General features: G+C 41.9%; 1 protein-coding gene across 1 annotated transcript in view; it reads right to left on the reverse strand.

Annotated features, from left to right (window-relative positions):
• Nucleotides 1-655: 655 nt before the first annotated feature.
• The window catches only part of inhbab (inhibin subunit beta Ab), a 22,489-nt gene continuing 12,624 nt past the window's right edge, over nucleotides 656-10,520 (reverse strand). The window contains exon 6 of the mRNA XM_031806760.1: nucleotides 656-3,601. Within this exon, the coding sequence (XP_031662620.1) occupies nucleotides 2,775-3,601 (827 nt within the window). The 3' untranslated portion in view covers nucleotides 656-2,774. The remainder of the gene's footprint in view (nucleotides 3,602-10,520) is intronic.

Genomic DNA, 10,520 nt, shown 5'->3' on the forward strand with positions numbered 1-10,520 from the left:
GAGATCCTGAGGCCCATTGTCGCGCCATTCATCCGCCGCCATCACCTCATGTTTCAGCATGATAATGCACGGCACCATGTCACAAGGACCTGTACACAATTCCTGTAAACTGAAAATGTCCCCGTTCTTCCATACTCACCAGACATGTCACACATTGAGCATGTTTGGGATGCTCTGGATTTATGTGTACGACAGCGTGTTCCGGCCAATATCCAGTAACTTTGCATAGCTTCAAGAGGAGTGGGACAACATTCCACACGCCACAATCAACAGCCTGATCAACTCTATGCGAAGGAGGAGGCGCTGTGTGAGGCATATGGTGTCACACCAGATACGGACTGGTTTTCTGATCACAAACCTACCTTTTTATTAGTTTTTTAAAAACTTCTGTGACCAACTGATGCATATCTGTATTCCCAGTCATGGTGAAATCCATAGATTAGGACCTAATGAATTTATTTACATTCATTGATTTCCTTGTTTGAACTGTAACTCTTTGTAATTGTTGTGGCGGTTATATTTTTCCGTTAGAACCATTTAAAAAACGAAAGCATTCTGATGTTTCCATGACTACGTTATAGATCCATTTTCCGGGATGCTTGAAGTAAAGTGTTACTGAAAATGTAAATGAAACACAATACAGAACTTGTACAACTCATTGTGTTTAATAATGAAGCAAACATTTCTGCCAAATAAATTATATAAAAACATATCCACAAGTGACATTTGTGGTTTGTACAACAAAGTAATATAACACCGTATGTTCAGTAACTTAAGAGTATGTAAAGATGTCCAAATGTTTTCAGAGTCTTCTCTTTTGTCAATGGAAGAATAATTCACCAAATTAAAACACATTCAATGATCTTTATGTATTTGTTATTTATGACATTTCATGTTATACAGTATGTTTATTATCATATATATTACATGTCTACAACTACACTGTTCTCCAATTTCAATTTTGTCATTTAGAACAAGAAAATGGCATTGAAAGAATTGTTGAAGAAAGAAAATTATGGGATTTAAAAAAAAAATCATTTAACCGTCAGAATTTTTTTTTTTTTTTAGGACTTTTAAGTGTATGTTTCATCCTACATCAAAGTGTTGTTTGTCTTTGTCATCGCTAGTTGTTAGGAATATTAATCGAGACGCTTCAGTAGAGATTGTCCTTCTGGTAAACTGCTCAACTTGAAAGCTAATGGTGCTCCTGTCTTTGGTGTTACTTTGATTGAGAGACTATGTTCCGTAACTGTAGTGTGTATGATGTATATGTATATGATATAAATGTATATGAAGAGTTTATTTCCAAAAATGTTATATCCACCAATTTTTTCACATTTGTGTTTTTTTTCATCAGAAATGATTGTTTATGGGTACCTTCACGTGTTCTCAGATGTTTCATTTAAATATTTTAAGTATATATATATATATATATATAAGTATAGATATCCATTGTTTAGGTGGAATGTAATGTTCAGATCCTGTATATTTGACTGTGATATGTGGATGTCTCACCTAGATATCTTAAGATGAAGTCACTCTGGATAAGAGTATTTGCTAAATTACTAAAAGGTCAAATGTAAATGTTTTACATACACATCTCATATTACTCTACTGATTAGTATTGTTTCATATATTTAAGTATTGATGTCATACGTAACATTTGTACAGTTCATTATTATATATATATATATATATATATATATATATATATATATATATATATATATATATATATCAAAAAACATAGTTATTTGTTACATTTGACTGTGTAAAACCTAGCAATACTACTTTTAGCTAAACTACATGATTATTTGTCACTGAAATAAACCATCAAGTGATAGATTTCTGTCATTGAACTCCATGCCATGATTAGGATAGACTCAACCCAATTTCTTTCAGAAGTTCTTTCAAATATAAAAGCTAATAAATACAACTTTTTTTTTTACAATGTTGGAAAAAAAACTCTTCATATGTTTTTAGAAGTCTGTCTTTTCATCTGTTTGGTGTTTTACCGTCAATGTGATCAAGCTGGCAAGAATGTTGGTATAGTGCAAATCTCAACATGAATAATTGTTTTTCATGTAAAAAGACAAAATAGTTCAGAAATATTAATAATAATAAAAAAAAACGTGTTATTAATTATAAAAGTGTTTGGCTCCAGTAGCTGGTCAAACCTATTTCTTTCAAGTATCTCTCAACAGTAACAATACAAAACAACTGAAACACAGACGCGAACAAAAACAACAACAAAAAAATTAGCAACAAAAAAGTCTATATATATATATATATATATATATATATATATATACAAATGAAAAAATAAATCAAAACATAACAACCATAATGTGTAAAGAAACATTAAAAAATAAATCAAAACATAATAACCATAATGTGTAAAGAAACATTAAAAAGACCACACGGTAATACTTGATCAGTTGCATAGTTTTTTCTTTCAGGGAAAATTATTCCCATGTTCATTGCAGTGCAGAGAAGCAGGAATCACATAAGTAGTCCCACTCTTGCTCTCCATTCAACAAAAATATATTCTGTATTCTCCTTTTTTAATCTGAAAGTGCCACAGAGACTTCACAATTTCCCATTGGATAATCAGACGAAACGGACAGATCAGTCAGTCAACAAATTTTTTACATGACTCCCCAAGAAAGGTATTTGTTTTTGTTTGAAGGGATAAACGGCCCATCATCCCAACGGGTGTCTTCTTGTTATTGGTGAGTCTATATATATATATATCTGCTCTCTTTCACTGTCTCTTATGAGCAGCCACACCCGTCCACAATCATGTTCTGGATGTCCTTCTTGATGATCTTCTGCTCCTCGTTGTAGTAGAGCATAGACATGGCGCGTAGCCGCGTGGGCACGCAGCACGACTGGGTGTTCTGGAAGGGCGCGTAGCCCCGCATTCGGTAGTGGTTGATGACAGTGGAGTGGAAGGACAGCGAGGAGCCCGTGATGCTGGCCACGTGGCTGGGGCAGTCGCCCTCGCAGTAGTTGGCGTGGTAGCCCGGCGGCGCGATGATCCAGTCGTTCCAGCCGATGTCCTTGAAGTTGACATAGAACTGCCGCTTGCAACAGATGTGCATCTTTCCGTCGCACTCCAGGCCACGTTTGGCGCGTCGGCGAGCATGTTCCTCCATGCCGGGCCGCAATACGACCATGAGGAAAGGCCGGTGGGATTGGTCCCTCTCCCGTCCCGGTTGCTCGCCCTCGGTGTGAACCAAGATGGGTGTGGCGCCCGCCTCGGTGCACTGCGGGCAGGAGACTCGTAGATCAATGATGCTGCCACCGGTGTCCAGGAGGGACTGGATGCTGTGCGACACGGGGAGCGTGTGCCAGCCGCTGCGCCTCGTGTCCACCATCTTCTCAGACACCAACTCCTCCTCCTCGCCCTGGGTCTCGTTGAAGGCAAAGCCTGGTGCTTTGGTCTTCTGCCGGCGGTGCTGCAGAAGCTGTATGTTCACCTTGCCCTTGCCTCGCCCCTTGGCCAGCTTGAGGAAAAGCCACACGTTAGCCTGCTCCACCACTGAGAGCTCACTGCCCTCCTTGGAAATGTCAAAGGTCACAGCGGATGTAGCGTCGCCTAGAGGAGAAAAGGGAAAAGGTTGTTTAGTCATCACAATGAGAGCAATGCTTCAAATGTGCATAATGATTTTTGGTTAGACAACGCAGGTTTTTCTTTGCTCTTCTAAAATAAAACCTAGTATGTTTAAAAGAGGCTGTACAGGAGGTGTGCCCCTCTTTGTCCAAAAATGTCATTTCTGGACGATTCTGTGTGTCTGTCCATTTAGGGGACTTATTTTGGCTTAAGAGCACCCCTAGAGGCAAAAGCCCCATAGCCTCCTTAAATATATTCAAATGCTTACTCTAAGTATCAAATAGAGCTCTAGACTGAAGGAGAGATATTGTACATGCTTTTGACCATGGACAGTCCATTCTATTCCAAATCCATACTCTGTACAAGAATGCATTTGTTCAAGGTCTGCCGTGTCTGACTAGGTTTGGCTCGGCTTTATCTCGGCTTTTAATCTTTATGGTTAGGAAAGCAACGGGCGTCAGGTTACACTTTATAATAACCTCCTAGTGACTTTCATTAATAAGTCTTTATAAATACTTGTGTAGAATTGAGTCCTGGAGATGCAGTGATTGGACTAGTGTATGATGTTCATATTAGGACATCCTCATGGATACCAGACATTTATTGTCTGATATTGTACACAGTTGTCCCTAATATAAAATAAAAATAAATATTTTTTTATATCGGTTATAATAAATGTTTCCAGAAAAATGTAATATAGAGAGCTACCATGAAGTCTCTCTGGCCAATGGTCAACATTGTGCAATCAATCACGTAATAACACACATCTCCAACACACCCTCATTGCTCATTAAGCTCATTAAGAAATGCTAGCGGCCATGACTGAAATCAAACGAGAGTTGTCTTGGGGGTGTGGTTTGATGTGGGTGTGTTATTTGCACATATCGTACCCTGGCAGAGACTGTTGTTTGTCCCCCCTGAGTCACCGTAGCAACAACATAGCCACCTCCTCAAAATAGTCACTTAAAATAGTCTGAATTAATTTAGGATAAATTAAAAGTCTGTAATTACAATAATTTTGACGTTTTTGCAGTGGTCTTAGTCTCGCAATTTTACACTTAACTAAGGTGTTTGGTGTAGTATTTATCATGCTAAAAAATATGCATGCAGTCTAGTCTGGAAAGTCGGGAAAATCTGGCTGCGCTCTCAGGACTGATTTCTGAGAACAATAACACGTCTACAACTTCCTCATCAGCTGTCCAACTATCGTAAATAAGCACAAGCTACAGGCTGTTTATCAGTGCCCAAAATCACTAGCTCGCTAGCTAAGTTCCAACTCAATAAAGCTAGCAAGTAGTAGTTACTGTAGCAGACACATTGAACAGCCAGGATCAGTTGATCAAGTCACTGGTGAGTGGCAACGTGTGTGCTAAGGTGACGTTTTTTTTTTTTTTTACAACTTTCTCACTATCTATTACCAAAGTGTGCGTCTGTCTGGCAGTGTTCGTGCATAGCTGGCTCTCTGTGGTTTTTGTCGGTTTTGGAGAAACATGTCCTGGGAATCTCATTGAATTTAATCACAAACAAACAGGAGTGTAGTGTAACACCTAGTGTAACTAAACAAAGACAGTCAACCATCAAACAGTCTGTCAAGGTTTGTCGGAATTAGTTAGTACTTTTGGGGGCTTTAGCTGTTAATTAGGCATCATAAACCATAAATATATTGAAATGGGAGCAACTCATATCGCATATGCATATGCATGTACAGAAAAGCCCACCAACACTAAATTACATTCATACAATTCATCCACACGCTACCCTCTGTATCTCTTCTCCTCCTCTATCTCTTTTTCTCCTCCTAATGAACAAATTAATAAACAAAGCGGGGAACAAACAATAGTTTGAATGAAAAGCGCTTCAAAATATATTTGGCTAGATCTAAAATAAAAATAAGAAAATAAGGCTCTTTCCCTCTCTAGTCCTCTCTGTTCTTTCCCTCTCTAGTCCTCTCTGTTCTTTCCCTCTCTAGTCCTCTCTGTTCTTTCCCTCTCTAGTCCTCTCTGTTCTTTCCCTCTCTAGCTCTCTGTTCTTTCCCTCTCTAGTCCTCTCTGTTCTTTCCCTCTCTAGTCCTCTCTGTTCTTTCCCTCTCTAGTCCTCTCTGTTCTTTCCCTCTCTAGTCCTCTCTGTTCTTTCCCTCTCTAGCTCTCTGTTCTTTCCCTCTCTAGTCCTCTCTGTTCTTTCCCTCTCTAGTCCTCTCTGTTCTTTCCCTCTCTAGTCCTCTCTGTTCTTTCCCTCTCTAGTCCTCTCTGTTCTTTCCCTCTCTAGCTCTCTGTTCTTTCCCTCTCTAGTCCTCTGTCTCTCTGTTCTTTCCCTCTCTAGTCCTCTCTGTTCTTTCCCTCTCTAGCTCTCTGTTCTTTCCCTCTCTAGTCCTCTCTGTTCTTTCCCTCTCTAGTCCTCTCTGTTCTTTCCCTCTCTAGTCCTCTGCCTCTCTGTTCTTTCCCTCTCTAGTCCTCTGCCTCTCTGTTCTTTCCCTCTCTAGCTCTCTGTTCTTTCCCTCTCTAGTCCTCTCTGTTCTTTCCCTCTCTAGTCATCTCTGTTCTTTCCCTCTCTAGTCCTCTCTGTTCTTTCCCTCTCTAGTCCTCTCTGTTCTTTCCCTCTCTAGCTCTCTGTTCTTTCCCTCTTTAGTCCTCTCTGTTCTTTCCCTCTCTAGTCATCTCTGTTCTTTCCCTCTCTGTCTCTCTGTTCTTTCCCTCTCTAGCCCTCTGTTCTTTCCCTTTCTAGCTCTCTGTTCTTTCCCTCTCTGGCTCTCTGTTCTTTCCCTCTCTAGTCCTCTCTGTTCTTTCCCCTCTCTAGTCCTCTCTGTTCTTTCCCTCTCTAACTCTCTGTTCTTTCCCTTTCTAGCTCTCTCTGTTCTTTCCCTTTCTAGTCCTCTCTGTTCTTTCCCTCTTTAGTCCTCTCTGTTCTTCCCTCTTTAGTCCTCTCTGTTCTTTCCCTCTATAGTCATCTCTGTTCTTTCCCTCTCTGTCTCTCTGTTCTTTCCCTCTCTAGCCCTCTGTTCTTTCCCTCTCTAGCTCTCTGTTCTTTCCCTCTCTGGCTCTCTGTTCTTTCCCTCTCTAGTCCTCTCTGTTCTTTCCCTCTCTAGTCCTCTCTGTTCTTTCCCTCTCTAACTCTCTGTTCTTTCCCTTTCTAGCTCTCTCTGTTCTTTCCCTTTCTAGTCCTCTCTGTTCTTTCCCTCTTTAGTCCTCTCTGTTCTTTCCCTCTTTAGTCCTCTCTGTTCTTTCCCTCTATAGTCCTCTCTGTTCTTACCCTCTCTAGTCCTCTCTGTTCTTTCCCTCTCTAGTCCTCTCTGTTCTTTCCCTCTCTAGTCCTCTCTGTTCTTCCCTCTCTAGCTCTCTGTTCTTTCCCTCTCTAGTCCTCTCTGTTCTTTCCCTCTCTAGTCCTCTCTGTTCTTTCCCTCTTTAGTCCTCTCTGTTTCTTTCCCTCTCTAGCTCTCTGTTCTTTCCCTCTTTAGTCCTCTCTGTTCTTTCCCTCTCTAGTCCTCTCTGTTCTTTCCCTCTCTAGTCCTCTCTGTTCTTTCCCTCTCTAGTCCTCTCTGTTCTTTCCCTCTCTAGTCCTCTCTGTTCTTTCCCTTTCTAGTCCTCTCTGTTCTTTCCCTCTTTAGTCCTCTCTGTTCTTTCCCTCTCTAGTCCTCTCTGTTCTTTCCCTCTTTAGTCCTCTCTGTTCTTTCCCTCTTTAGTCCTCTCTGTTCTTTCCCTCTATAGTCCTCTCTGTTCTTACCCTCTCTAGCTCTCTGTTCTTTCCCTCTCTAGCTCTCTGTTCTTTCCCTCTCTAGTCCTCTCTGTTCTTTCCCTCTCTAGTCCTCTCTGTTCTTCCCCTCTCTAGTCCTCTCTGTTCTTTCCCTTTCTAGCTCTCTGTTCTTTCCCTTTCTAGTCCTCTCTGTTCTTTCCCTCTCTAGTCCTCTCTGTTCTTTCCCTTTCTAGTCCTCTCTGTTCTTTCCCTTTCTAGTCCTCTCTGTTCTTTCCCTCTTTAGTCCTCTCTGTTCTTTCCCTCTTTAGTCCTCTCTGTTCTTTCCCTCTATAGTCCTCTCTGTTCTTTCCCTCTCTAGCTCTCTGTTCTTTCCCTCTCTAGTCCTCTCTGTTCTTCCCTCTCTAGCTCTCTGTTCTTTCCCTCTCTAGTCCTCTCTGTTCTTTCCTTCTCTAGTCCTCTCTGTTCTTTCCCTCTCTCTTTTTTCCTTTCCCATCCTCCCATATCTCTCCCTTTCCATATCCTTCTCTCACTTTGCTCAGGCTCTTTGAAAGACCTCTCCATCCAACCCCATCTCCACATATAGCTTCCACACTGCCTAAAAGTAATTATTGGGGCTCATATTTGGATGAATGAAGTGATTATACACGGCCAGGAGCCCTCCGATTCGCCTCCATGCCCCCCACTCCCCCCACACAATCGTTAACACCCCCCCCCCCCCTAATTCCGCCAACTCATTATTGTCCCTTTCTTTAATCGAAGGTTCATTCAAAAGGGTGGTTATTTATAGTGCCAAGCCATTATGATGCACATTTATGTAAGCAAACAAGCCAGGGAGGAATGCGCTTTTTGCACCGCTCTGCAGTATACATTGGCCGACCCTCAATCAAGAAAGCCTCCAGAATCGGAGCACCCCCCCCCCCCCCCCCCTTCGTTGGGTTGGCATGCAGCGCGTGACAGCGTGCTGTGGTACATGGATACATGTTGTTGTTCCGATGCATTATATTAAACCTTTCCTGTTGCTGTTTTTTTGCATCTTTGTCTGATATCATCTTTGATTCACCCACTTCACACCTGAATATGACAATTCTTTCCAACACTAGATATGTACGTGGTTGATGTACACTATATATATATATATATAAAAGTATGTGGACACCTCTTGAAATTTGTGGATTTGGCTATTTATGCCATATACTGGCAGTAGAATGGCCTTATTGAAGAACTCAGTGACTTTCAACATGGCACCGTTATAGGATGCCACCTTTCCAACAAGTCAGGTTGTAAAATTTTTGCCCTGCTAGAGCTGCCCCGGTCAACTGTAAGTGTTGTTATTGTGAAGTGGAGCAACAACGTCTCAGCCGCGAAGTGGTAGGCCACACAAGCTCACAGAACGGCACCGGCCAGTATTGATGGGCGTAGCACTGAAATATGGTCTGTCCTCAGTTGCAACACACTACAGAGTTCCAAGCTGTCTCTGGAAGCAACGTCAGAAGAACTGTTTATCGGGAGCTTCATGAAATGGGTCTCCGTGACACAAGCCTAAGATCACCAAGACTCGGCTGGAGTGGTGTAATGCTCTCCGCCATTGAACTCTGGAGCAGTGGAAACGCCTTCTAAGGAGTGATGAATCACACTTCACCATCTGGCAGTCTGACGGATGAATCTGGGCTTGATGGATGCCAGGAGAATGCTACCTGCCCCAATGCATGGTGCCAACTGTAAAGATTGGTGGTTGAAGGAATAATGGTCTGAGGCTGTTTGTCGTGGTATTTAGCTAGGCCCTTTTCCCTGAAGGGAAATCTTAACGCTGCAGCATACAATTTTTATTTTTATTTTTTAGACAATTCTGTGCTTCAAACTTTGTAGCATATGTTTGGTGAAGGCCCTTTCCTGTTTCAGAATGACAATTCCCCCGTGCACAGAGCGAGGTCCATACATAAATGGTTTGTCGAGATCGGTGTGGAAGAACTTGACTTGCCTGCACAGAGCCCTGACCTCAACCCCATCGAACACCATTGTGAATTAATTGGAACGCCGACTGCGAGCCAGGCCTCATCGCCCAACATCAGTACCCCGACCTTACTAATGCTCTTGTGGCTGAATGGAAGTAAGTCCTCGCAGCAATGTTCCAACATCTAGTGGAAAGCCTTCCCAGAAGAGTGGAAATGGGGGGGGACTACAACATATGAATGGATTTTGGAATGAGATGTTTTGACGAGCATACTTTTGGCCATGCAGTGTATCTGAAGCCAGAAGGCTGCAAAGTCGAAGCGTCTGTATAAAGCTATCCCTGATGCAGTGATAATAATTATTATTGTCGTGCTTCTACACCTGCATTGCTTGCTGTTTGGGGTTTTAGGCTGGGTTTCTGTACAGCACTTTGAGATATCAGCTGATGTACTAAGGGCTTTATAAATACATTTGATTTGAATACTTTCTGAAGGCATTTTATCTAAGACGACTGACGATAAATACATTAGATTTGATTGTTATTATTTAAAAACATAAAGTAAGTATGTGTCACGGTCTGATCATCGTTCGTATGTGTTTTCCTTGTTTTAGTGTTGGTCAGGACGTGAGCTGGGTGGGCATTCTATGTTGTGTGTCTGGTTTGTCTATTTCTATGTTTGGCCTGATATGGTTCTCAATCAGAGGCAGGTGTTAGTCATTGTCTCTGATTGGGAACCATATTTAGGTAGCATGTTTTGTGTTGGGTTTGGTTTGGTGGGTGATTCTGTAACGGCTCTCTTCTATCTCCTCCTCTGACGAAGAGGTAGATCCTTGTTACAGTATGTAAGAGAGCCGTTACAGTATGTAAGATTTATGCAACATATTTTTTGAGGGCGGACCATCACACAGAAAACGGTTATCTAAATGTACGGGTTTTTACTCACCAACCTACTGGATGGTGCCTTTGATGAACCGCTCTTGTAAAAGGATGAAAACCGAGGCCTGAAATCCAACAACTTGGTCTACTTTCAGTTCCTCTGAACATAGAGACATTAGGGTATAGTTGTACAGTGCAGTTTTCTGCGTTGACACAAAGTGCTTGAGAGAGAGAGACACAGCTGGGGAACACGTGTCTCTGCTACTTCTCTGCTACTTGTCGGAGGATACAGTCTCTCTCTCTCTCTCTCTCTCTCTCTCTCTCTCTCTGTGTCTCTCTCTCTGTGTCTCTCTCTGTCTCTCTCGTTGTCTCTCTCTCTCTCTCTCTGTT

Source organism: Oncorhynchus kisutch, linkage group LG27 (assembly GCF_002021735.2).
Source record: "Oncorhynchus kisutch isolate 150728-3 linkage group LG27, Okis_V2, whole genome shotgun sequence".
NCBI lineage: Eukaryota > Metazoa > Chordata > Actinopteri > Salmoniformes > Salmonidae > Oncorhynchus > Oncorhynchus kisutch.